The 26,854-nt window shown below is 39.3% G+C and overlaps 1 protein-coding gene across 3 annotated transcripts in view; it reads left to right on the top strand.

The window, feature by feature from the left end:
* Positions 1 to 22,873, top strand: part of SYNE1 (spectrin repeat containing nuclear envelope protein 1) — a 535,576-nt gene extending 512,703 nt beyond the window's left edge. For all 3 annotated transcript variants that reach the window (XM_059714126.1, XM_059714134.1, XM_059714130.1), the window contains 14 exons: positions 13 to 195; positions 602 to 739; positions 2,633 to 2,824; positions 3,706 to 4,039; positions 4,990 to 5,058; positions 6,739 to 6,881; positions 7,778 to 7,904; positions 8,909 to 9,120; positions 10,446 to 10,646; positions 10,937 to 11,065; positions 11,679 to 11,891; positions 12,836 to 12,928; positions 14,756 to 14,814; positions 21,755 to 22,873. In XM_059714126.1, the coding sequence (XP_059570109.1) occupies positions 13 to 195; positions 602 to 739; positions 2,633 to 2,824; positions 3,706 to 4,039; positions 4,990 to 5,058; positions 6,739 to 6,881; positions 7,778 to 7,904; positions 8,909 to 9,120; positions 10,446 to 10,646; positions 10,937 to 11,065; positions 11,679 to 11,891; positions 12,836 to 12,928; positions 14,756 to 14,814; positions 21,755 to 21,995 (2,334 nt within the window). In that variant the 3' untranslated portion in view covers positions 21,996 to 22,873. The remainder of the gene's footprint in view (positions 1 to 12; positions 196 to 601; positions 740 to 2,632; positions 2,825 to 3,705; positions 4,040 to 4,989; positions 5,059 to 6,738; positions 6,882 to 7,777; positions 7,905 to 8,908; positions 9,121 to 10,445; positions 10,647 to 10,936; positions 11,066 to 11,678; positions 11,892 to 12,835; positions 12,929 to 14,755; positions 14,815 to 21,754) is intronic.
* Positions 22,874 to 26,854: the final 3,981 nt, after the last annotated feature.

Here is a 26,854-nt window from a genome sequence, read left to right as displayed (position 1 = left end):
GTGTTGTGTTAGGCCTTCCAGAGACAGGTACATGAAAGTCTGACTCAGTTGGAGCTGATTAACAAACAGTACCGCCGTCTGGCCCGAGAGAATCGCACTGACTCCGCTTGCAGCCTCAAGCAGATGGTCTATGAAGGGAACCAGCGATGGGACAACTTACAAAAGCGAGTCGCCTCCATCTTGCGTAGACTAAAGGTATGTCTCCATTTCAGGGTGTTTTTTCAGCACTGCCCTGTATTCACGGAGTATATTGTAAGCTTCTAAGATCATGAACTCATGCAGTTTTCTCTTTGTCTGGGTTTTTACATCTTGTTTTTCTGCAGGCAGAATTTTCATGGGTTCTCTTTCTAATGTGGTGAAGTGAGAGCTTGCAGGAGATGAACCTAGATAGTTTGCTCTTTCTTGGAAGAGAAGAGTGAGAATGTTTACTTGCATCTGAACTTTGTAGCTTTACTAGTCGCAGCCAAAAGCATGAGATGGGAACTTGAAAGACTCTGGAGAAGAGAACAGATTCGTTTTCAGTTAGACTGTAAGGATAGTATATATGAAAGCTAGATAATTTGGCATCCTAAGTTTCCCCTCCCCTTTTCTGTTTGTTCAGCATTTTATTGGTCAGCGTGAGGAGTTTGAGACAGCCCGTGACAATATTCTAGTCTGGCTAACGGAGATGGACCTGCAGCTTACCAATATTGAACACTTCTCAGAGTGTGATGTCCAAGCAAAGATAAAGCAGCTCAAGGTAGGAGAGAGAAAATGGTCTGTTATCAAAACTAAATAAGCAGAAGAGGAGAGTGTAAGAAATGGCCCCTGAAAAGTATTTTTCCATGCAATTAAAGCCTTGTACTTGTAAGACAATCCCCAGCACTGGCATTTCAGACAGGATCACAGGATGCTGTGAGCCTTCCAAAGGTGCTTTCCTTGCAGTGAGATAGAGAGGAAATGCCATGTGCCTGTCTGGCCACCTTAGTTAAATACAGATTTTCAAAAAGTGTAGATGATCACTTGCAAGTCCTGAGGTTTCTAGAAACATAGGATTGGAAGGGGCCTTCTGGGCCATCAGGTCTAGCCCCTTGAGTTCAAGGACAGTCATTAATCCAAAGAATCCCTCAGATTGTTACTTCAGACTCTCACCCACAGCTACAAGGAATGATATCCAGAACACCAAGATCAGCATATACTGTGCCACAGGTAAAAACAGGGGAGATGGGGGCCCTGCCAATGCCCTGTCACAACAATGACGGGGAAGTGATTAGTTAATATATATGCTCAGATTGTATATGATGTTTCATGGCTCAGTGAAATAATTTCTAATGCCTAAACCTCTGAGTTATTGTCAAGGGCATAATGGCTACCCTGTTTGTAAATAGATTTTATACTACCAGCATGTGAATTGCTTGCTGAGAGCAATGAGACATCTGCAGTGTATATAGCACTATAGAAAACAATATGTTAGTGTGTTAGTTTTAGAAACTGCATCCATTCCTAACCATTTTATTGATATATACTTTTGTATACTTATAAATGTGGCTTGTTTGAAAAACAGTTCTTTCCAAATCTGGCATGATCCAAAACTAGATAATCCATTGACTCCTATTTTTGGTAGATCATTTGACAGTTTAATTGTGGAGTCCTAATTGTCACCACCAGTTTTTGCTTTCTCTGAAGGCCTCTCTAAGGGCTCCTATATATGTGCAAGGTGGTTGCTCCAGTACTCTAATTACAGTATGTTGGAGTAGACTCAATTAATCGAGTCTTTTGGAGCGTGGTAAATACTGCTTTCCAGCAGACTCCAGTCACGTGTATCAGTGTCCCTGCACTGAAAAACATTCATGCTTTAGTTAAAGTGCCCCCACCACAATTTTTCACTGCAGGAACACTGATGCACATGACACTCCAGACACATTCATTAGTGTGGCTCTTGGAGCCGTACTAATTAAAATGCCACCCCCCACCCCCACTTCCTGGAGCATGTCTATAAAAGCCCTAGACGTTCAGGTCAAGGCATGATAAGATCTGATGCCGGATCCACACAGTCACACCTCCTGCCATGCCACGCATGCCACGGCAGGAGTTGTGATTGTGGGATCCAGCATCAGATCCAATTACACCTTATTGCTAATGCTGGGGAAGCCCAGGATTGCGATTCCAGGCTCCCTGTGCACTGGCAAGCAGCTGGCTCCCACAACTGTAAGCCCTACAGCTGATGAAGCTGGCAGCTCAGGCAATGAATGGCACACCCCTGTTGCTGGGAGCCTTGTCAGCTGATGGTGCTCTCAGCCACAGGGAAGCATCTGGCCATACATTTAATTAATAGTGTGATAAGAAAGAACCATAAAGTTATTACACATTTTTTGTGGAATAACAATGGGCTTATTCCTTGTTTTATCATGCCATTAATTCATTAATTGATTGAACGTGTAACTGGATCACAATTTAAGATGCGATAAACTAGTTAAGCATGTCTTAAGTGTAATGTGTAAATGGGGCATGAAAGATGTGTAGTCATCCCTGGTTGTGTTTGGTCTGCAAACCATCCTAGTTGTAAAGCTTTCCAAGACTTAGCTTTCTCAATCACTTAAAAGCAATATGTCAGTTATAATAACAAGAAATCATGGACTTTCATACTGCACAGGCTTTCCAGCAGGAGATCTCACTGAACAACCATAAAATCGAGCAGATAATTGGCCAGGGTGAGCAGCTGATAGAGAAATGTGAGCCCATGGACGCAGCTGTCATTGAAGAGGAACTAGATGAGCTGCGGCGTTATTGTCAAGAAGTCTTTGGTCGGGTGGAACGCTACCACAAGAAACTGATCCGCCTGCCTGTGTGTAACCTTTTTTTAACTTACTTAGGATTTGTTGTTAATTTATAGGTGCAATGGTGATGTCTATCTGTCTGTCTGTCTATAGACAGTAAAAAGAACTTATAAAATCTTGCAAAAATATCCCATCATCTTCATTTGTTGTAACTGTGATAACTTCATCTCTCTGATGGTTTTTGTTTCATGATAGGTTACATCTTGTTTAGCGTGCAAGCTCTTTAGACCGAGCCTGTCTTGCTTTTGTAAGCCATCATGCACATCTGTGCATTATTAACAAGTGTTTCCTGAATATTTCAGAAATAAAAAGTGACAGTGCAGTACTAGGGATATAAATTCTTTCTACCCTCTATAGTCAATTCCATGGTTGAGCAAAGTTATTGAATTCCTTGGGGAGGTAAGGAGGCAAACATTTACCTCCTGTATAGCAGATGAAAATTCAAGTCCCCCAAAAGTGAACATGCAGCCAGGAAGTCAAGGAGGTTTTCAAAACCTGTCTTGAAAGCCCTTCTGAAGGAAAGCAAAAGAGGTGGTTTCTCAAAAGAACAAATGACAGCAATAATCAAGATAAATCTCCTTGATACATTTTATAATTTGTTTCCAAAATACTGCACTAGTTTTGCTTCCTTTGTAAAGATAATATCTGGAATAAGTTTGAAGACAGTTACCAGACATGAGACTATACAGATGAGCAATAAGGAGTTCAGTTGAGTTTAATCTTAGCCCTCTTACTCATTTTATCCTTTTATTTTATATGCATTAAAAAAAATTGGCATCCTGTCAGCTTGAATGTTACCCAGTGACATTTTTATCTCATTGACCTAGGAAAAAAGGACATTGTTTCTCCAAGTTGAATTAATAGACTTTGTGCTGGTGCTTCCTTCTAGCTAACAGACGATGAACATGACCTCTCTGACAGAGAAGTGGATTTGGATGAATCAGCAGATCTCTCTGACATACACTGGCATGACAAATCTGCAGACAGTGTTCTTTCCCCTCACCCCTCTTCCAACCTTTCACTGTCGCTTGCCCAGCCTGTGAGAAGTGAGAGGTCAGGGCGGGATACTCCTGCTAGTGTAGACTCCATCCCCTTGGAATGGGATCATGATTACGACCTCAGTAGGGACTTGGAGACAGCTGTTTCAAGGGCACTACACTCTGAGGAAGAAGAAGGACAAGAAGACAAAGATTTCTATCTTGGAGGAGCAGCTAGTATAACAGGTATGATTGCTCAGCTTGCCACCCTCTCTTTCATGTGTGTGCGCTCTCTCTATCTGCCTTTCTCTTCTCTGTCTCAGGAAAGGGAAACAAACATTACATGTAGGATAACTCAACCAGATAGCTGTTAAGCATATGGAAAATAATTTTTAAAAGCCCCTGAAGACCTTGAACACATGTCCTAGAGTGATGCCTCTGGCCTCTGACACTTCTGCACTTCTGGATGACTGCAGCTTAAAATTTTACAGGGGAGTAGTCGATGCGTGACCAAGAGGGAACTGGCTGTCTCAGTGCCTCCACTGTCTGCCAGATAAAACTGTCATCTGCAGCATTAATAGCTAAAACAATCCTTTGACTTAAAGAAATGGGATTGGATGAAAGCAAGTAGCATGAGACAAAGGGAAGAGAAAATTCCAAGGAAACATATCCACACCCTGGGCCAGATCATAAAATCCTTAAGTGGATTTTTACTCAACCCTTATTCAGGCAAGGCTCTCACATTGACATCATTGGGAGCTTTGCCTGAATTAGGACTTCAGAATTTGACCTTTTATGAGAATAACAAGCCTGACTGTGCATGACTGCATAATAAATACTAATAATGAGTCAAAATGTCAATGTAAGTGAAGCCTGTAAATATGTTCTATTTGTTATTAGGAAGGTCTAAATGAAGGCTTTTTTTTCCTGATGCCTAAGTGTTACTGCCTTGTGCTTTTCAGTTTTCTGTCAGCATTTAAAAATGGGTTTGATTTTTTTTTTTTCTTTTGGGATTCTAATGGTCTTTTCACTAGGCATGCTGTGATTCAGTTTTATATTCTGTTTGCCATAAAGGAGCATGTCACTTAAACTAGAACTGATGATCTTCACTTTCCAGGAAAATGGGTTTCCTATTAGAGGGAGACTGAAGCACATATGCTGAGCTATCCATTCAGATTATGCTTTTATTTTTGCAGATGTAGAGATCCCTGAAAGCCCTGAGGCGTATGTAAAACTTACTGAAAATGCACTCAGAAATATTTCTGGTAGGCATAAAAAAGGCCTGAGTACAGCTAGGCCAAATATCGTATTCCACACCTTTAACAATATCCTCTTCTCTTAGCACATTTTCTGTACCTCTCACAACTCATAAGGTAGATATTTTCTCACATGCTACCACAAGCTTGTTAATGCAGAATTCCTTGCTTTACTTACCACACTTAAAGGTATTGTTGGGTGCGTGGGTGAAACAGGAGTGGAAAGTGTTTTAGTTCAGTTTCTGGCTAACCAAACCTATCTGATTAGAAGTACTCTGCTCAAATTGGTAGGACTTGCTTAGAGTTTGGAGGCTATTATAAAAGAAGGATTTAAAGTAAGAAATTCTTTCAACAGGATCCTGAGCCTTGCTTTTCCTCTGTTTCTGTGGCGATGGATGCAGAGGTGGAAAGGGATGAGAACTGAATTTAAAAAGCTCAGTTCATTGTCTACATCTTTATATCTTGCATAACTATACCAACCAACTTTTTACTTTGTTATAAGTTGTGTGTTAACAGTTGTTCCTCACTAGTAGAAGGATAAACAGTGATTCCTTGCCAAGCAGCTTTTTAATAATGCAAGGGTGAAGATTTTATTAGGTCACGTGTTTGCCCTTCTTACAGTGGAGGATTTATCATGGGGACATCTCTCACTTTTTACATCCTACTGACAGAATCTTGGAGAGGTTATGTGCATGTCCAGATACCTTCACTCATGAGCTCTCTGGACTCAGTCTTCACTACAGACTTGAAAGTACTTGTGCTCCCATGAAAGTCTGAGAATGAGGGCAAATCCCTAGGTCATGGTTGGTGATAAAACAGCTGTGTTTCACTGTTTCCTTTTTTGCAAATAAGTGTACAAAAAAAATTTTTTTTAATTTTAGACAACACTACGAAAAGAAACTTTATAGGGCACGTCAGGAAGTTCAGGCAAAGATGTATGGCTGCCCTTCCTGTACTGCTTCCAAAGTTTTCAGATGCCCAGAGATATTAATCAGTTACCTCCACTGAGAGACATGATAGGACAGCATATGTTTCCTGCTAGACAGAAGTGGGGGAAAGGCACACAAGTGTTTGGATGTTTGTCTGTGTAACTAAACTAAAGGAAATCAGACACACTGCAAAGGTGAATTGATCTCTGGGAAGTTTGTCTTGTTTCAAAAACATTGAGTAATGACACGGTGTCTAATTCTAGCAGCATCACTTGGCAGGCACATACTGCTTTTTTCCTTTGTAGTAGAATAGAAATAGGATTCTTGATGCAAACTAGTATTCCACTCAGTCCATGGCAGTCTTCTAGATCTGAAAAAGCATAATGTCACAAAACTAAAGTATGAGGACATCATAAAATCCTGCCAAGACTTCAGTCTTTCAGAGGGATCAAGAATTATTTTGGGGAAAGACTCTTTAGAACAGGTTTCCAACCTATATGCAAATATGAAAGCTTTGATTAATATCCTCATGGGGAGTGTAGTCATCAATATAGTCATCTGTCCTCTGGAAAGCTGCTAACACACTAGCATGTAATTAGTTACCATTTTGCTTTGTCATTTCTCAACAAATGCCACTGTAGTCACCTTTTCCATGCTGTTTAACTTGGTTAGTGCATCCCTTATATGTTTCCTTGAACCAAAGCAAAGATTTTGAACAGTTTCAAAGTTATAGTCATTACTTTCATGTATTTTGCTGTAGGAGAGCCAGGTGCCTTGGAAACACATCTCCGTCAGCTGGACAAGGCCTTAGATACCAGCCGTTTCCAAATACAGCAAACAGAAAACATCATCCGCAGCAAAACACCCACAGGGCCAGAGCTAGATTTAAGTTATAAAGGCTACGTGAGTATCATAAGTATCTCACCTATTGAGAGAACAGGTATTGAAAACATTACTTTTGCCATAGAACAAATAGCTGTAATTTAGCTATAACTGCCTATTAGCTGCACTTCCTCATATACGCACATTGCCAATGCTATATAAAGTTAAGTTGTTTGTGATTTTAAATACCCAAATATGACCCTCCAAAAGGGGCTAGCAACCTACAGGCTGCAGACCAAATCTGGCCTATAGAGCATTTTGATCCAGTCCACAGGCCTGGTGGCTGGAGGCAGTGGGCTTTGGCAGCAGTCACGTTTTCCCATGCTGACGTGGGGAAAAACGGAGGCAATGGCGGATCCTAGCACCCTTTCACCCACCACAGAGCCAAGCTAGGTTAATCTGGCCTGCAGCCTTAGCAGGTTGCCAACCACTGCCCTAGAATTGACTGTCCAGTTAGATTTGTGCAGTGTCATCGTATTTTCTCACCTATTCATTTATTCCTGTAAAAATGATTCTTTAAAAAAAAAAAACAAAAACATAAAGTTTAAGAACAGATTTTTATAGACTAAGCTGTAGTATTTTGTTTTGCTGATGAGTTACAAATATGTATCATGTAACTTAGTTTGCATATGAATTATTAATAAAACAACACTTCTTGTGAGTAGTTAAATTACAATATTCACATTTTATTCAAATGTTCCCATTCCAGTTTGAATGGAAAAGATCCATGCTTAAATGCATCATAACATTTCCACTTTATATGTACATAATTTGCAGATCATTCAAACTATAGGATTCCTCCCATTCTTTTCGGTTGGGACCTATCTTCAGAAGTTTTATAGAAATTGCTTTGTAATCAGCCATTTAACTCATGAGTTATTTCTGCATGGCATAGCTTAATATGTATTTTTTGACAGACGAAGCTTCTAGGTGAGTGCAGTGGGAGCATTGACTCAGTAAAAAGGCTTGGTTACAAGCTGAAAGAAGAAGAGGAGAAGCTCTCTGGATTTATTGATCTGAACAGCACAGAAACGCAAACAGCTGGTAAGTAGTGTACAGTCCTTCCATGGAAAGCAAAGGAGTAACAGTTAATGGCCACCTATACATGTGCTCAGGGTAGTGGGGAGGGGGGGTGTTTTAAGTAAAGTGGTTCCCAGACATCCTCCTTAATTAAAATGGCTCATTGTCACATGTATTAAGCCCCTACCTATTTTAAAATGACCACTGGGTGCTTTAGCTAAAACTCATTCAGTGAGGTTTAGGTAAAGCATTCCCATAACCATTTTAAAATGCATGGAGTCTTAATAGACATGACAGTGGGACAAAGCTGGAACATTCTAATTAGAACACGGAACAGACTCGATTAATCAAGTCTGTTCCAATGCATTACAATCAAAACGCAAACGAGCACATGAGTAGGCAGCCTGTGCCGTGTTCGGTTTGAATGTATACCTGGCATCATCCAGTGAAATGGTAGTTTATGGTAGTTCATATTTATGAAGCTTGTGTACAAGCTTCTATCTCCATGTGTATGAAAGGATGATTGTCCATGTTTGCATGTATAATTAAACCTTTATATAATATCTATTTATACATGAAAAGGTATAATTACCCAGATATACATCTCATACCCATTCTTATATATTCAGTGGCTGCTGATATTATGATCTATAATATTACATGCAAAGGTTAGATATCAGAATAACCATCTGAAAATACAACAGTCCTTATTTATTCATGGTAATTATGCATGCAAATGTAGCTGGATCATTTTCTTTTTAGGTTAACACATAGTATATAGGGTTCCCAAATATTTACTAGCATAAAGTCATAGAATTTAGAGATTAAAAAAATCTTAGATCACCTGGCCCACTCTCCAGATTCTTTGCTTTTGTCATATGAAACTTGATTCTCAGTATTTTTTAAATTAAACTGGGATATGTTAATGTTTCGTTCAGGCTACCCATTTTCTGTAAATGTTGATGTAGCTATACATATTGCTTTAAATCATTTTACTGTAGCTCAGTTACATTTCTCTGTTTCTGCAGGTGTGATTGATCGATGGGAATTGATCCAGGCTCAAGCTCTAAGCAAAGAACTAAGAATGAAGCAAAATTTGCAGCAATGGCAGCAGTTTAACTCTGACCTGAACAACATTTGGGCTTGGTTGGGAGAGACAGAAGAGGACCTAGAGAAGCTCCGTTGTCTGAATCTCAGCACAGACCTACAAACCATTGAGCTCCGAATTAAAAAATTAAAAGTAGGTTTTATCTCTGTTTTCAGTCAATTGCTGTGTAAATAAGTTGCAGTACACCTTATCAATTCAGCCACATTTCACGGATGGAGTCCTTATCCCCACCAGTCCTGCAAAGCACAATTTAGCTAATGAGTGAAATGAGAAAGTGACTTTAGAAATCATATTAAATTAAGATCTGTTCTAGTACACCATATGGTAAAACACAGCTACTTTTAAAAGAAACAAATATTTACTTTTTCCTGGCAGTTATTATCTTGCTCTTGCTGTTGGCATTTTGTTCTCCAGGGGGCTGTGACTTTTGATGCTTTATACTATAAAACCAGGTCAAATTACAAGGTCCAGTCTCTCATGCCCTTGCCTCAAATGATGTGGAAGCCAAATATAAAAGGAACAAGTTCCACTCCTGGAGTGTATATTTTGCAGGGAGAGAATGCTTCATACAGTGCCGAATCTAATTGCTTTAGGAGAAGCATTAATGGACTTTAGGTAGAATCTAATAGAGCTGTACTCAGTTATATGAAGGTTACTGTGACATAGGACTTCATGAGGAAAAAGCTATAAAATAAGAGAAGAGGATCTTCCAAAATCATTCTTTTCTTATCCTATTTCACTCAAGGAAGACCCTCATATCATACAGACCCTGCTTTACAGTTAGGGCTTATTTTGCTAGTTCCAGCGTAACCAAATCAAAGTGCTTTTATACGGTTCATGTTTCCACAAATCAGAAGGATAACATATTTACATTCTCTTTGCATGCTGCTTTTTCCTTCAATAGAAGTACATCTTTTAACATAGGATTAGTATGGGTAACAGACTGATGTTGATACTTGTGAAAAAAACACCCCACAGTTTTCAACAAACCACAGACAGAGGCAAAAGCCTTTTTGGGAGCTTCTCAGTGACTGCCCCATATTTTGTTTAGCTTCCTAGACTTTGTATAAATAGGCTATGTGGTTTTTGCCAGGCCCTTCCTGCCTTTCTGACATCTGAAGTATGAGCCAGATTTTCTGATGTTTAAAATTGCATCATGACTAAAGGCATTTCAGTCATTAAAATTTTAATTCACTTTGTTCTAATTTAGTTTACAATAAAACTTAAAGTATGCTAAAGAGTGAGCATTTGCAAAGTTACCACACAATGACCACAGATGTCTGCTGCTCCAAGTAAAGAGGGAAATGGTATCTTAAGTTACCCTTGTGTGATAACTGACAGCAAACCCATTACTTTTTAATGTTGATGGTTACAGGTGGTGGTTCTTGATGTCTCTGTCATACTTCCTGTGTCTTGAATTTTGGGTCCTGTTTTCCTTTTATTTTCCTAACATCCAGGAACTGCAGAAAGCAGTTGACAACCGCAAAGCTATCATCCTTTCCATCAACCTGTGCAGCTCAGAATTCATTCAGGCTGACACCGAAGAGAGCAAGAAGCTGCAGGCGCGCTTGTCCCAGATGAACATGCGTTGGGACCGTGTATGCAGTATGATAGAAGAATGGCGCTGTTCGCTGCAGGATGCCCTAATGCAGTGCCAGGTCTGTACTGTCATGTGTGAGATCATTCTCTTGTTGACATTATGCTGAGCTTTGGAGCTGCTAAGGTTCACTTAAATTTATCTTCTTCCTGCACCTGCTCCATCTTGCATCCTCACCAGCTAATATTAGGGTATAAATAGATGAGACAATAGTATCAATATCATAGGATACTTGTATATAAGCTGCTATTATGCAACGGTTATGTACACCTGATTCTGCAGTGAGAATAATGACACCTGAATGATGCTGGATTTTTGTGACATCTCTAAAGACTCACCTTTCTACTGTAGGATTTCCATGAAATGAGCCATGGTTTGTTGCTTTGGTTGGAGAACATTGACAGAAGAAAGAATGAGATCTTGCCAATTAATCCAAACCAGGATTCAGACATACTGCAAGATCATCACAGACTACTAATGGTAGGGTTGTAAACACCTACTATGTTTAAAGGTTTAACAAAAGTTGCCAAGCAGAAAGATGGTATTTCTGGAGGTTAGTAATTAGTCTGTTATGTGTGCTGGACTATCAGAAAGTCTGGGGTTGGCATCACTATCGGCAGAGTATTTGGTCCTGGCAGTAATGCAGTTCATGGGTAAACAAAATGGTTTCAATATGAAAACCATCAAAGCTACTGTCTAATTATCCTGATGGTGGGTTGGGGTGGGGGTTAGGTGTGTGCATGTGCCAGAGAGAGGGGGAGAGAGAGGTTTTGGAAAATCTCTTCTTAATGAGAACTTATTGAAATAGACAGGAATGATGAGAGATTATACATCTTACAGTTTAATTACAGGAAAGAAAAATTATGTGCATTTATCACTTCATTAGAAGAGTACTTTCTTTTGTTACAACTTGCAAGGATTTTAGGGCTATGGCTACTTTGTTTTAGTACTTCTACTGCAGTGATTTTGGAAGTTTAATTAAGTGATGCCTGCATGCTCTTGTTTTTTTTCACTTTTTATAAGTTCTAGCATTCTGCTTCACATATTGCACAATATTTAAGTAGAAAACTCTGATACTTTGCTGTTGTAATAGCAAATTAGACGTGAGCTGCTAGAGTCTCAGTTGAAAGTTGCATCACTGCAAGACATGTCCTGTCAACTACTGGTCCATGCTGAAGGCAAGGACTGCCTGGAAGCCAAAGAAAAGGTGCATGTCATTGGAAACAGGCTCAAGCTTCTCCTGAAGGAGGTCACTCGTCACATCAAGGACCTAGAGAAAATCCTAGATGTTTCAAGCAGTCAACTGGTAACTATTTTTACTACTTGTCACTCATCCAGAGCTACTTTCCTAATTAATCTTACTTTCTTTTTTCAATCTGTAAATTGTGCTAGTGGCCTTTCTTTTGTTGCTTGGGAATGTTATGCTCATCTATGTGGTACAGTTGTTATGGATTCTCCATGTATATTGTCAGGTAACTTTCCTATCTCGGGAACAGTAAGATGAATGAAGCACGTTGGCTGCTGCTGTTGCCGCAGAGTATGTGGAGTAGCTACGAACACTGCAGTATGCCCAATTTTTTTTTTTGTAGGGCAATAAGCATCTACCTTCCCATTGTGACAGTCATGAAGATGTTTTTAAAATTCCTTTGTACGATAATAAATCTCCTAGGTTTTTCTCTTAGCTGTGGAAACATACTTCATGTTTGCACAAGTTACTTGTAGATGAAGGCACTGGGGGAGGGGGAGCATTAAGCATGCCTTCATTGACTAGAGCAGTAATAAAGAGATGATTTTACCCATTCCCGTTGCTTAAGTCCCTCTCCTTTTGTTCCCCAAAATCTCAATTAACATAATGTATAAAGAACATGATCTGTTTTTTTTTTTTAAACTCTCTGGCATATCCCTGTCCAAATGAATTGTATCTGGATATCCATGGTGAGCATCTTTGCATTTACACACCATCTCTTACCATTTTAAAATCACTAACAAGCATCTTACTTTTTGTTGCTGACTTTGCCTAGGACGATTAACAATTGAGGACCGTTTGGGGTTTTTTTCCCCCTCTTCAGAGCCTAGTGGGAACGTCTTCCAGTGATTTCACCCTCCAGATTGACATACATTTAAACCTCCCTTGGTCATTTTTTAAAGGTTGAAGATGGAAAGAAATCTTCTAAAACCAGGATTTCATCCACTTTTCCAGTTTCCTTAGCAAAACACTGATTCTCTTCTAATCTCCATTCCGAATCTTAGGATTTGTCCTCATGGTCCTCTGCTGATGAACTGGACACATCAGGATCTGTTAGTCCTGTGTCTGGAAGAAGCACCCCCAGCAGACAGAGAATGGTAATTTTATGCTAGACACTTCTGTCACCTCTTGGGTGGGAGCACCAGATGTTTTACTGCAGCTGTAGGTAGATGAAAGGTTCACACCATCTCCCTGATAGGAAAGAAAGCCACAAACCTAGATCTGTTCCTCTCAAACAAAGCTGCTTTCCCAACCCTGCTACATTTCCCTTCCTGCATGAAATGAGAATTAGAAATTACTCTACATAACCAAGGGCTCAAATTGGTTGGTGTGTTATGGCATAGCAGATTCTCTCTTGTATTCTGCTCTAGTGATCTCAATGTCTGCTCCTCTTTCAGCCCTAGTACAGCTGATTCCTTGTGCTGTCTACCAGGTCTTCTCTGCCAAGCTATTTTTCAAGAATACCAGTGAAACTTTTTTTGGTGTTTGATTAAAACTGATCATGGAGTCAGAATCTGATTGAGACTGTGGATGAGGAAGTTCCTAGGGCTGCATCCAAAGCTGATAGGGCATGAAAAAATTGTTGGAAACACTGCAGAGTTGGATCTGATCAGGGGAGATGACATCAGCTCTAAAGCTGCATGTTCTTCTCACTAGAACAAAATACAAGATAAATATCATCCACTATATTTTGCTCCACCACACTTTGAGCCCTGTGTGAAAAAAGATTGTTTTGTCTTTCTTTACAATTCTGTTAGTTGATTTATTTTAATTATTCAATTTTTCCTTATTCTTAGAACTATCAGTTTTCATTTGCACTTTTTATAAAACATCTGAGTTCTGTCCTGATAAAGTGTTATGGTCTTCTGAAATTGATTTTACTACATTCACTAGTTTCCTTTAGATCCTAGTTTGAGAATGTAAAGGAATACTGGCTTTTCACAGGGGAAAAGAACAGCATAAAAACTGAGCATTTCAATTCTGGAATCATTACTTTTATTTTTCAATTAAGTGCTTTTTTAAATTACTAAAGATAGCCATGACATCATAAAAGCTTCAGGAAGATGCCTGAATATCATAGAAAATGACAAAATGACTTAAAATAGAAAACGTTGGCTAGCAAGTTGGTAGTGGGTCTTGCCTTGATATTTTAATCTGCATTTGTCTAACACAATATTGTTTGGTTGGTTTATGTACATAACTTATGCTTTCTGTCATTTTTGTCCATTATGTATAGTGTAATATGTATGATTCCTTGGGGTCTGATTTTTTTTTCAAACTTTCCCTTTTTGCACCCATGATTTTGGAGACATTACAAAAGTGGAAAAGTGATACCATTTAGAACTGTAGCACCGAGTACATTCTTAGTGAGAAATTAATCATAATAATTTCCTAATATCCAGGGATATTTAAGCATCTAAGTTGCATTCGTTTTGTCAGCAAATAAAACTGAGTACACTAAATCATCAGTTGTTTGTCCATCAAAATTGTGGGTGAAAAAAGGCCAGCGTTTTATTGGTGGCACATGGAATATAATTTTATTAGCGTTCTACTGAACACTAATTGTGATGCAATGGAATATAAATACTCTAATGTGTATCATTTTGAGTAAGGTGAATTAATTTTATATTTCATGCAACAAATTACTTGAGCAAATTTTTTTAACATTGGTTCTTGTAGTGATCTAGTGTGCCTCACTGGAATGACTAAAGCATTCTTTCAGATTCATTTCATATGTTTCAACCATTTTCATATTCAGCTAGGAACAAAAGAAAAGCCAGTTTCCTTGGTTCATGGGTATTAGTCACTTCATTTGATTTTATGTTTCCTTTGCTGCACTTTTTAATTTGATTTCATCAGTAGCTTGTCTTTATTTGCCTGGACTGAACATTCTTCTTTCTTTACCCCCTGTTCATTGCAAACAGCCACGGGGCAAATGTAGTCTCTCACAGCCTGGACCCTCTGTCAGCAGTCCACATAGCAGGTACCTTATTCTCCGGGTTTCCGCACTCTGTTCTAGAACTCCAAGAGGATGATGGAAATTGTCCATGAGGCATGTGTGTCCACGTTTTTATCTGCCAGGTGGACAAGAACTAAACGTACTTCAGGTGTTAAGTGTCCTTTGTGAGGATGTTTCCATACGTTTCAATTCAGTTATTCCAACAAAAAATACTTGTTAATAAATATGCTATGTAAATCTTAAATAGATAGCTTTTGCTTCCTAGTAACATAACTTACAGGTCAAAAATACATTTTAAATTTTTGTCAGATGGGTAAGTGTGTACACTCGTGATACTATTATGTTATGATCTGATTAACAAAAGTGCCAGTAGGTTCATGGCAAAGACTTTTTATCATCCTCTTTATTTCTAGATATTAAATTAAGACAGGTATTAGGCCAATACAATACTTAGAATTCAGAAAACCTGCAAAACTGAATAAAACACACTAACATCCTTTTTTTTTAAGTTTTGTTCAGTTTGTGGGTTTTATGCTCCTATGACTCGAAATGAAAAAATCAGAATTTGAGGATTTTTATCTTTACAAAATTGGGAGCATCTTCTCTCCCTGCTATTGGAGAACTTTTTTGCAGGCATAACAACCTAACACTGACGTGACACTTGACGAGTGCTTGCATCCATGTATCACACTGTGAGCAATGCTGCCCCATCTCTGTCTGACCGCTAGAGAGCAGACTTGCAGCTGCAGCTTTTTGCTTTCCACCTTGTCTCCAGCAATCTCTCATTTCTGCGGCTAACAGTGCTTGTGCATTCTGTTCTTGTCAGTGTGATGTGTGTGTCCTTTTGCTCTTTCACTGATCTGTTCACTTCCCCATAGCATAAATACATTTAAAGAAGCCCAAAAGGAAAAATTATATACCTACACTATACAATAGATATCCATACCCATTCCAGCATTTAGTGAGTTGTGACAGAATATAAAATTGTAGAGAACATGAGAAAATATGTGTGGAATTGTAATCAAGCCTAACTTCTGTTTTGTCAATTGCTTGAGATAATGGTTCCTGTTCAAGTGAGACATTTTTAAGTTTTGAGGACAGCAAAAATAGACTTGCATGGTGATTGAGCAATAATCAGGCATTGAAAGAAACCTTGAGTGCACTTTGTATTTAATGGCCTGTTTTCTGTAAGACAAGACCACAATTTCACTTATCAGAGCAACAGTCCGAAATATGAGGGAGCTAGGTTGGGGAGCGCAAATTGATTATGGTCATAACCAGTCAATTTTCCAAATTATTTCTGAATAGAATTAGCTGCATAACTTTAGCTAGTGAAATACTGCAACTGTGAAGCTGCATGAACGTTAAGTGACATGATAGGCAGAGTATTTCCATCAGAAATCAACTCATTCTTTTGAAGCACAGTAAAACATCCTGCACAGTAAGTGACATACATAGACCCTGTTTCTCTGTTCCTCTCATGAATGGAGAACTGAGAGGAAACTTTCTAACTCATGTTGCTGTAAAGCTTGGCAACTGTCGGTGGAATCGTATTCTATGACCATTAACATCTAAGCATGTGTCTTTTACTAACCTGCCTGAAAAATGAAGGCTGACTCAGGCAGGTCAAGCACGCTTGCATTAGCAACATGGCATTAAAGGAATATTCTGTGTCTGCTCCTCCACTCTCTTCTACATGTATAACCCCATCCTCTTTAAACAGATTACTGTTTTGTAGGCCTGAGGTGGGGGTGGCCTGATGCGCATCTATCAGTGCTTCGCAGCTTTGGGACTAGTCTAGTTAGGGGCATTGGCGTGGCATCTTTCAGATCAACTCTTTCCAGCACTGTTTATTAACACATCTCATAGTAGGACAACACAATGTTCAATTTGTCATTCAGACAACCGTGGAATACAAATGAGTTACTACTGAATAGGAAACTTAATCAAATGCGCAAAGCCAGACAGGTTGTGGTTGATGTATAATATGGCTTTAACTGATAAAGCAGTACAAGCTGTCACTGTGTTCCTTGATATTTTGACATGCCTCTGATCAGAGTCTTTTGCGTTTGATCTTGCACTGGATCAGCAAACCCTGCTAGATTATAGTATAAGGAGAACCAAAGACAAATTAGAAATGTAGGATTTTACAGAGGAAAGTTACTTACTTAAAAAATTAGAGGAACGGTGTTTTTAGCAAGCCTGATGATATTGTGCTTTTCTGTTATCATAGCTTATATATGTAGTATCCTGTTGATTCATCACGTACTACATCTGCATAGGAACTGATCCTCCCAAACCAGCCTGTTTGGGTATGAAATCTAGTAAAGAAGTGCAGAGTTTTAAATTGGGAAAAGCAAATCTCCAAATCACCCTTCCCCCTTTCAATAGTTAACATGTCAGGAAAAAGTACACCTGGACCCATGCCTGCAGATTTTTTTAAGTGATTAAAATGTTAAAAAGATTAAAATAATGGTTTAACCTGCTCCAGTATGTTTACATTTTCTCTCTTGAGCAGTTCTATTCAAGTCTTGGCGCCACTGATCCCATCTCCAGTTGCTGCTCCCCCTGCTCCTCTGCTCCTCAAATCCAATAGCAAATTTATACATTTCTCAATTCCTTAAGCCAACCAAATCACAACATTCTTACTGCGTTCAACCACATAATGAAATGCAATGTGAAATAATGATGATACTAAGAGCCTGGATTCAGATTCCCCAAGGCTCTAGTCAAAGTTCTGCTGCCTTCTGACTTTGGGGCTGTCACTTAAACTTCTTGTTTAACCACCTGTAAAATGGATATATTAATCTTCTTTACAATGTAAACCAGCTTAATCTGACAGGGAGTAGATATAAACCAATAAGGTCTATGTAATATCTGAATATTATCAATTCATTGACGTATTGGCAACGTAGGCCGTAAGACTAGAATGGATCTTGAGTCATCAAGAGCAGTCTGCTGCTGTCCCAGGCAACAGTATCATAACCCCTTTTTTAAGCTAATGAAACTCCATCTGAAAAGTGTTTAGGATTTATCTCCCTGTTATCCCCGTTAGAAGGCTGTTTCAGGACCTCACTCCTCTGATAATTAGAGACATTCTTTTAATTTTCAAGCTAAATTCTTTTCATAGCTTGTCTTGTCTTCACCCCCATTACCTTCAACTTAGCTGTTTATTTCCTACATAGCATCACATCAAATGTTCTACCAGTCCACAAAGATTAGATCTAATGCATTTTTCTTGTCTAAGAATTGAGTTATTTGTAAGCTGAAACTACATCCAGGCTGAAATGAGAGTTCCCCTGTTCACCTACCAAGCTGCCTGGTAGCTTAACTTTTCTTTCACGTATCAGTGAAGCTATTGAGGAGAAGCAAGCTAAGTTCCAACCCCGCAGATCTTGCTAGTTCCCAAGATGAGGAGTCCTACTGCTGCATCCATTCTAAGGTTAATTTTTTCGGGTTCCTTGCATGCTTTACTTGAGCCTGACATCAGGAAACGTGCAGTTGGTCAAATTTGCAGCTGTGCCTTCCGCATTATCTAGTCACTAGGGACTGTGCGAGGGAATAACAGGTGCTAGCAGAACAGCTGTCAATGTGCCAAATGGTAGCGTAACCTGAATAGACAAAGCTAATAATTTATGGATACGAGAGAGAGAACTGCCTTTCCCTCAAAGTAACTATAGTGCACAGTGTTTGGGACTGATCTTCTACCCATAAAAACTGATAGGAAGTTTATCATTTATTTCAATAGCAGCAGTAAAAATTATTCACCACCTCATAGAACAGAGTATTCATTTTTTCCATCACTCTTAATGTGGCCATTAGTAGATGACTACCTGTCGAAACAGCAACCAAAGCAATATAGCACTTGAACATTTTAAAGCAGACCTTTTGAATGTGGTCTCCTATGGAGGTGAATATTTCATTATTCACTCGTTGGATAGTTTCCATGCCGTATGAACCAGTAACATTTACAATCCTTTTCTGCTGCTATGTTTCAGTACACTTTTCTATATACTGCATTAATTTTTGAGGAAATCAATTATACCCCTTTCCAAGGAAGCCAATACGTGTTCCACCACCTTTTATTTGTTTTATTGTGGGTTTGGTTTTGTTTTTCAATACATAAAAAACAAAACCAGTATTGCTTTTGTAGCCCACAACCCTGATAAGGGAAGAGAATGGTTAGACAAAGATGTGCCCATTCCTTTGGTTGTAGTTCCTGGACCTTCCTCTAGAGAGTTATTTGATAGCCTCAGGATAACTTTCAGATGACTTCCAGCCAATGGATAATTAGTTAAAAGATCCTCTACTTTCATACTGCTCTCATTAATCCCAAAGGAAGAGTAGACACCTCTCTGCAAAATGTGACATTCGTTGATTGGAATAAGAGTATCTGTGTGAAAAGAGCCACGTAAGGAGGGGGACTGAAATGAAATGCAATGAAATGCTTGGGAGGTAATTAAGCACTCCCTGTTCCCTTTGTTCCTACCTCAGCCCATTAACTTTCAGTGTTGGCATTCTTAGACAGTAGAGAGCCTGATCTAATTGAACTTTAATATGGAATGCTCTGATGCTGTTAAATGTGCCATGTCCTTTCAGTGTGTTCTTTATACCTGAACTTACATAGCGCAAGAATAAGCAGCTTTCTAGTTTGGCTCCAATAACATGCAAACTTTTGGTTTGATCATCACTTCTTGACCTAAACAATCCAGGAAGTTAATCATTTAGTGTACCGAACATTCAACTTTCCATTAGTCAACTAAAGGTTTTGTAAAGGTTACCAAAGGCTATCGGGCTTGCTTGAGGTCTTTACGATGGGAAGATACATGAACACAAGTGAGCTGATAACAATAAATTATCTCCTCCAGTTGGAAATTAATAACTAAATGTAACAAAAAAGGTTAAGAGGGCTAAGTTCTTGTGGGGATCACTTTGGAGGACTCAGTGTGAGCATGTGAACATCTATGTAGTTCTTGTAAATAGCTTTGTAAGTAGGACATGTAGATACCCTTTTCACCTCAGGGGAAGATGGCAGTCTGGACCTGGCAGCAGGCTGCAGAGACTTGTCCCTAGTTGTTTAATTTTAGTGGGTGAGTGTTGTCCTCAGGTTAATACTATCATTTTGTAACAATTTTGTGGTAAATATGGCTGTCTATGCCAGAGAAACAGCAAGGCTCTGGGAGAGCTGGGGAGATGAAAGGGTAACCCCAGGAAGGACAGAAAGCTGGAGAGAAAAAGTATAGTCTCCAGGAGGACAGAGTGGAGTCTGACAAAGGACAGAGAGAACTAGAGCAACACAATAAAGACTGCTTGTTTGAAACAGATGTGTCTGCTCTGCTATTTGGGACATTCACACTCTAACGTGTAATTAGCCCCCTCCGCGGATCTGCCCCAAAAGGAGCTCTCTGAGGTTGGGGGTCCCTGTGGATCACCAGGGGAAGCTAGGGACAGAAAAGAAGCCAGGACTCAAAACCAAACGATTGCCCCTTGTGAAGCTACACAAGGGCTGGCTTCAGGGGACCCTTCAGGAAAAGGAGATTGAACATGACTTCTTCTTGGGGAGCCCCAAAGCAGAGCTTCCTCCAAAAGGGACATGGTCTGTGACACTAGAGAACAAGTTTCTTTGCTGAATCAAAAGCACAGAAGATAGCATTATTCCTTGGCCACAAAAACAAAAGTTTTGTCTACATGACAGAGGTCATTCTGGAAATTGTTCTTCTTCCATGCATCTTTCTACTTCCGTGGCCTCTAACAAGCCACTGGGTTCTTCCTGCTCTGTAATTAAGTTGCTGTGAGTTTCCCATATTAGACAGAGACTTGAGGGAAAACTGCATCTAAGCAGATGACTTTAAAACCACTCATCCTTCTGTATTTTAGCATTGGCTAAAACACAGTACTGTCCTATGCCAGATAATTAGTGTACCTCAAGTACTTTGTATATGTTGGATTTGGTATGTTTTTTAATCTTCAAGTTCCCTCTTATCAACCCATGTAATTTCTCAAAAACATTAGTAGGCCACCCAGGTACTAGAGCACTGTCAGTTTTAGTCGAGGGAAAATATCAGCTCTCTTTCCAGTACTAGAAGGAAAAGCTTCTTGAAATCTAAAAACGTGGATTAAAGTTGTGAATATGAGTATCTAAACTTAGTGGCTAACTCAGAGGCCTGGTTTTTATTTTCCAAAGGACTGAGTCCTCCTAGCTTCCACTGAATAAAAAGTTGCTATAGATTTAATTGCCCAACATGAGACAATAAGAGGTCTTTGTCCACCCTAAGACACTGATCATCGTCTGTGACTGGATTGTTAAGATATTTTAATTGCCCTACTGCAGAAAAGAGTTTGCAAAGGAAATAAGATGGGGGACAGGGGAGGAAGAATTTAAAGAAAGCGTAAAGGGGCCGTTCAGTTCAGGAAGTCAATTATAAGTGCTGATTCAGTGCAAAATGAGGCTATAGTGTACTCTGTGGAGACTTGAGAGTGCCTCTAATCCAGTGCTGGCAGAGCACTGTACTTGTTATGTGATTTGTAATGATACTCTGGTAACTTCCTGAAAACAAATGCAGTCAGCACATAAAGCAGTGGGGTTTCCCTTCTCAACTGCATGTGTCTGTGGAACAGGAACAAGTGCTGATACGACAAAAGAGATGTTGTCCTTATCTAGATTATGTTCAATTTATTTGTTAAAGTGGAAAATCTTTAACACAAGAAAACTGGGTAGATTAACATGGACCACACTTTGAATGATTTTTCAAGTGAGTTCTTTCTCCAATCCCATTGTTTTAAAAAGATCCTTCAGTAGAGTCATGGAAATGGCATATTCAGTGCAAGATGCATGGCGTTTTGTTAATTATTTTAAATTTTTACTATTTTTAAATGAATATCCCAGGAAGGGTTATTGAAGCAGAAAGTAGCATCTATGCTGACTAGTGCCTTAGTTTGTTCTCATATGGATTTCTTTTCTCAGGTCCACAAGAGGTGGCTCAGATTCCTCCCATTCTGAGGCACTATCAACTCATCAGCATCAGTCCTTCTTTCTCAGAGTCCTCAGAGCTGCTCTGCCACTTCAGCTTCTTTTGCTGCTCTTGATTGGTCTAGCCTGCCTTGTACCAATGACTGAGGAGGACTACAGCTGTACTCTCTCCAATAATTTTGCCCGGTCCTTCCATCCCATGCTAAGATATACTAATGGCCCTCCTCCCTTATGAAGCAATGGAAAAGCTGGTACAGTTGGTGAAATACACACATCAGGAAGTGGGCCCATTTCAGGTGTTAATACACTCAATGTGGCAGCTTTACCTACTGTAGCCAATGTACCCATATCTTTCTACTGGTACTAAGTTTTTTGTATCCTGTATCAGTACCAGAATGTGTAATGCATTACATGAGTAGCATCATTTCAAGATTTGTACCCCTGGCATGAAGGAAACTATGACATAAGCAAGGGAATTTTCTCTCTCCAACATTCTGGAACTTTTAGCCACATTTATCTCTGGGTCAATGTCCTGTACTATGCATAGCCAAGGAGTTTATACTGTAGGAGAACGTTTCCTGTGTGCTTCTCTAAATGAGCTATTAGCCAATCTTTGTTCAATACACAATATCTGGACCTTACAGTATACAGACCAACCAGTGCTAGGGACATTTTAGAGATTTTGTAACATAAAATTTTAAAGAGCTCATATAGCAATGTACTATTTCCCCTTGTTTATTGTTTCAGGCATGCTGTTCTAAGCTTTGCTTTGGATGCACAAGCTGTAAATCTGAAAAGCACTTTTTTAAGGTTTAAAAAATTGGATGTAATAAATAAGATCATGGAAGGTTTTATGAGAAAAAAATAATGAATGTCAAATTAAAAAAGGAACATATTTATGTATGTACAGTTTGCTAAGCCAAGTTTTGTTTGTATTGATTTCTTTGCATTTATTATAGATTCCATAAAATATTTTGTCTATGTGCTTTTTAATGACAATTACAGAAACCTCTATGTTTAGACTGAGAAATGTATGGTAAAAATAATTACAAAACCATATATATGCTGCAATTCTAAATGAAAAAGTTAAATAAAATAATCTGTTATAATTAATTATTTTGGAAATATGTGAAAATGGGAAGATTTTGGAAAAATTGTGAGAGAGCAGCATTGCATGAGAAAATATTACTTTTGAGCAATGACTGTGACAATATAAACTTCCCTTCCTCCTATGGGTTAATTCCAGATTTTTCTAATTTGTTTTCTGTAGACTTTCTTATATTTGCTGCCTTCCATATTCTGCTGATTTGAAATTTTGTATCAGTTGGTATTAAAGAAGACTATTTTTGTGGGTTGAAAATATCAAAATCTTCTTCATAGCAGCTTGATACAGACTGATACCAGGGGTAGATATTTATGCTTGACCAACAGTTGAAGCATTTCTGATGGACCATACCCAACACACAAACATAAATAGCAGAAAAGAAGAACAGGATGAAAGCTCATAAATTTTCTAGAAACATTACAGCAAACTTGTTCTTTGAGTAGCAGCAGGCACTTTGCACAGTTTGAGTCATAACGTAACCAAAACAACATTCTTTTCAAGTTTGAGAAATTACAGAGTATTGCCCTAAAGTTATCTCTTGTTTAATAAGTTTTGTGTTCTTAAAAAAGAACCATTACACATACTGTGTATGTTCCTATTAATTATAAGCAAATGTTTTTTATTTAAAGAGAGAATAGGCTGGATTGTGTACCAGAAAGAAGGAAGCTCTATTTTTTTTTCTTGAGCCTGGAGAAAACAAAACTACTTGCACTGCCGCTACTTGGGGTTGTCCTTATGGGCCCATGATTTCTGGCTCTGATTAGAAATAACCTATTGAAGCCAGTCAGATGGTTCCAGGAGTCAAACAGGAGGCCAAAACAGTGGCATTCTTCCATGGCCTGCCCAATGACTTACCTAATTTGAAGAGGAGAAATGAAACTTCATTCTCAGATAACTCTGCACGTGCTAAAATATGATCATGCATGAAATAGACTTTGCCTTTCATAACTCTGTATTTGTTGCCTCTGTTTGATACCAAAGTAGGAATATTATGAATATATCCTCTGCAGGAGTTTGCTTTCCTCATTGAGATACAGATGTCATGCTACAATCCTAGGTACCTGATTCCTTGACAGGGGCTGGATAAAAATAACCAATTATCTTCTCAGAATCTATTGTGTAGCTTTTCATGTAATCCTGTCTTTCCTTTCTTACATGCTTTTGGTGTAAGTGGTTATGTGGTTGAACCCATTGACTTACAAATTATCATCTCTACGCAGCTAAGCTAAATACAGGACAGTTTACGCATCCCAGGACTATTACATGTGCTCTGCAAACTCAAGCAGATGTCACTGCATTAGACATGGTCTAATCATGTTTTCAAGAATGAAGAGTAGCTATTTTCTGTTTTGTTTTTGTTCTAAGGAAAGCTAAGGCTATGTATCACAAGACAGCAAGTCAGGGAAAGAGAAAGGGAAAGACATCACCTTAACCTCCCCCTCCTGCCCAGTCAAGCCCTGGGGAAGTTATGGAATCCAGCAAGGCTGATGGAAAGGTAGCATATAACCTATGAGTAACAATGGGTACATGTGAGATGTATCTTTATAGAGCTAACCAAAGAGAGTTTTACTCAAAAAGTCACAGGTGAGTTCTATCTGTCAATCATTTAAAATTGTAGAAGAGTACTATTACTTGTACAGAAAGTAATTAGTAAATAACTAGCCTATCACAGAGCTTGTCAGGAATGTGCTACACTCAGGTGTAATGTGTTTGGAATACGACAGGGTCTTTTTACTCCACAGTAGTGCTTGGTCCATAGTGCTTTTAAAAGCACTGGGGGGAAAAAAAAACAGAGCATAGTGAGCATGTAGGAGCCTATTAAACTGTCTGCTGGCATCTGACCCCAAGATTTCCGTGGCTCTCTTCTAGTTTCCAGGGAAGTGAATGATGGAGGAAATTAGGAATATAAAGAAAAGGAAGGAGAAAAGAGTCAATTCTGATTAACTAAAGAGGGGCCAATTGGTGAAGTGGAGATGAACTGTTTAAAACAATTGCAATGCTTGAAACTAACCTGACTTCAATCACTTATTTCCTGTAAGTACACTTATTCTATTATCTGTCATTCTTTGTCTATTGGAATTAATTTTGGGGGTGGTACCTATGTTCCCACCCTTTTAGCACAAGGTGCATATGAATGGAATTGTGCTTTGGAAGCTAGCATAATAAACTTCTGCCTTGCCATAAACCCAAATTATTGGCCCACGCCTTGATCACTACCATCTCCCTCCCTCTGGTCCTTTGGGATAAAGGTCAGAGGGGAGAGTGGCAGGAAGGACATCATGGGGGGGTGTCTGCTACAGGTTTCCAAACCAAGAGGAGGAAATGAACAAGGCCTTTAAACAACTGATGGATGCTTCCAAATTGCAGGACCTTATTCTCATAGGCAACTTTTTATCAGGACAGCTGCTGGGAGGGAAATACAGCAGTGAACAAGCAGTCCAGAAAATTCCTGGAGTATGCGGTGGGTAACTTTGATACAGTCAATAAAGAGGGGGAGCTTTCTTGACTTACTGCTTGCAAACAGTGAGCAACTGAATGAGAGTATGAAGGTAAAAGGTAACTTGAGTGACTGATCATGAAATGAGAGCGTTCCAGATCCAAAGAGGAGGAAGGAAAGAGACAGAATAAGGACAGTGGGCTTCAGAGAAACAGACATTAACAAACTCAGGAAACTGGTAGGCAAGTCAGAAGGGAAAAAGGAGTCCAAGAGAGCTGGCTGTACTCTAAGGGGGCCCTCTTAAGGGCATAAGAGCAAACTATCTCAATGCAACACAAGAATGGGAAGTGCAACAGGAGATCAGCCTGGCTAGACAAGGATATCTTCAATTAGCTGAAATTCAAAAAAGGAATCCTTTAAAAAGGGAAACTTGGTCATAGTACTAGGAAAGAGTATAAAAGTATTGCATGGCCATGAAGGGAGAAAATTAGGAAGGCCAAGGCATGATTTGAGCTGCAGCTGGCAATAAAAAAGGATTCTACATAGAAGGCAATGAAAAAGGACTTCGTAAGTATGCCAAAAGTAAGAGGAAGATCAGGATCATCCCTATCCAAACAATCCTATACAATCTGTGGTGATTGGTCTGACTTTGAGTGAAGGAGCAAGTCCCTATAGACAGGAACCTCCAGCTTTGATTCCCAGCAAAAGCACTGATACATCCCAATCAAAATCTCCAGCACCCAATGCCTCTGAGGGAGGTTTAAAGCACCTTGACACATATAGGAGAAAGGTGGGGGTACGGGGGACAGAGGCAGCCAGCAAAGCTCAGAAGCACAGGAAAAGCATATAGTAGAACATAGGCATTGCTTTGCCTAAATTATCCACAGCCAGACTCTTCTTGAACACCTCCAGTGATGAAGAGTCCACAACTTACCTATGCAGTCTATTCCACTGCCTCGCTGTTCTAACAGTCAATAATTTTTTTTCCTTCTATCCAATCTAAATTTACTTTGCTGCAACATCAAGCCATTGGTCTGTATCCTCCTCTCTGCAACAGGAGCAAGGGTGTTTTCCCTCTTCTTTATGGCAGCCCTTCAAGTTTTTGAAGATTGTTATCATGTCCCCTCTTAAATGCCTTTCCCACATGCTGAACGTGCCTAGCTACTTCAGCCTTGTGCGACTTGCTTTCCAAGCCCTTTGTCATCTTTGTTACCTGCCTCTGGACCCACTCTAATTTCTTCACATCCTTTTTAAAATGTGGAGCCCAGAACTGTGTACAGTACTCCAGATGAGGCTTAACCAGTGTCAAATAGGGAACTATCACTGCTCACATCTTGCATCTAATGCTTAAATTGATGCATCCTAAAACCTCATTCATCTTTTATATGGCTGCATCACACTGCAGACTCATATTGAGTGTGTGATCCACCAAGACTCCCAGATCCTTCTAAAAAGTGCTGCTATCCAGCCATGTAACACACATTTTGTATTTTTGTTTTTGATAATTCTTCCCAAGGTGTAGCATCTTGTATTTGTCCACACTGAGCTTTCC

The sequence above is a fragment of the Alligator mississippiensis genome, chromosome 1, assembly GCF_030867095.1.
Source record: "Alligator mississippiensis isolate rAllMis1 chromosome 1, rAllMis1, whole genome shotgun sequence".
Classification (NCBI taxonomy): domain Eukaryota; kingdom Metazoa; phylum Chordata; order Crocodylia; family Alligatoridae; genus Alligator; species Alligator mississippiensis.
This window is presented reverse-complemented; position numbering and strand designations above follow the sequence as displayed.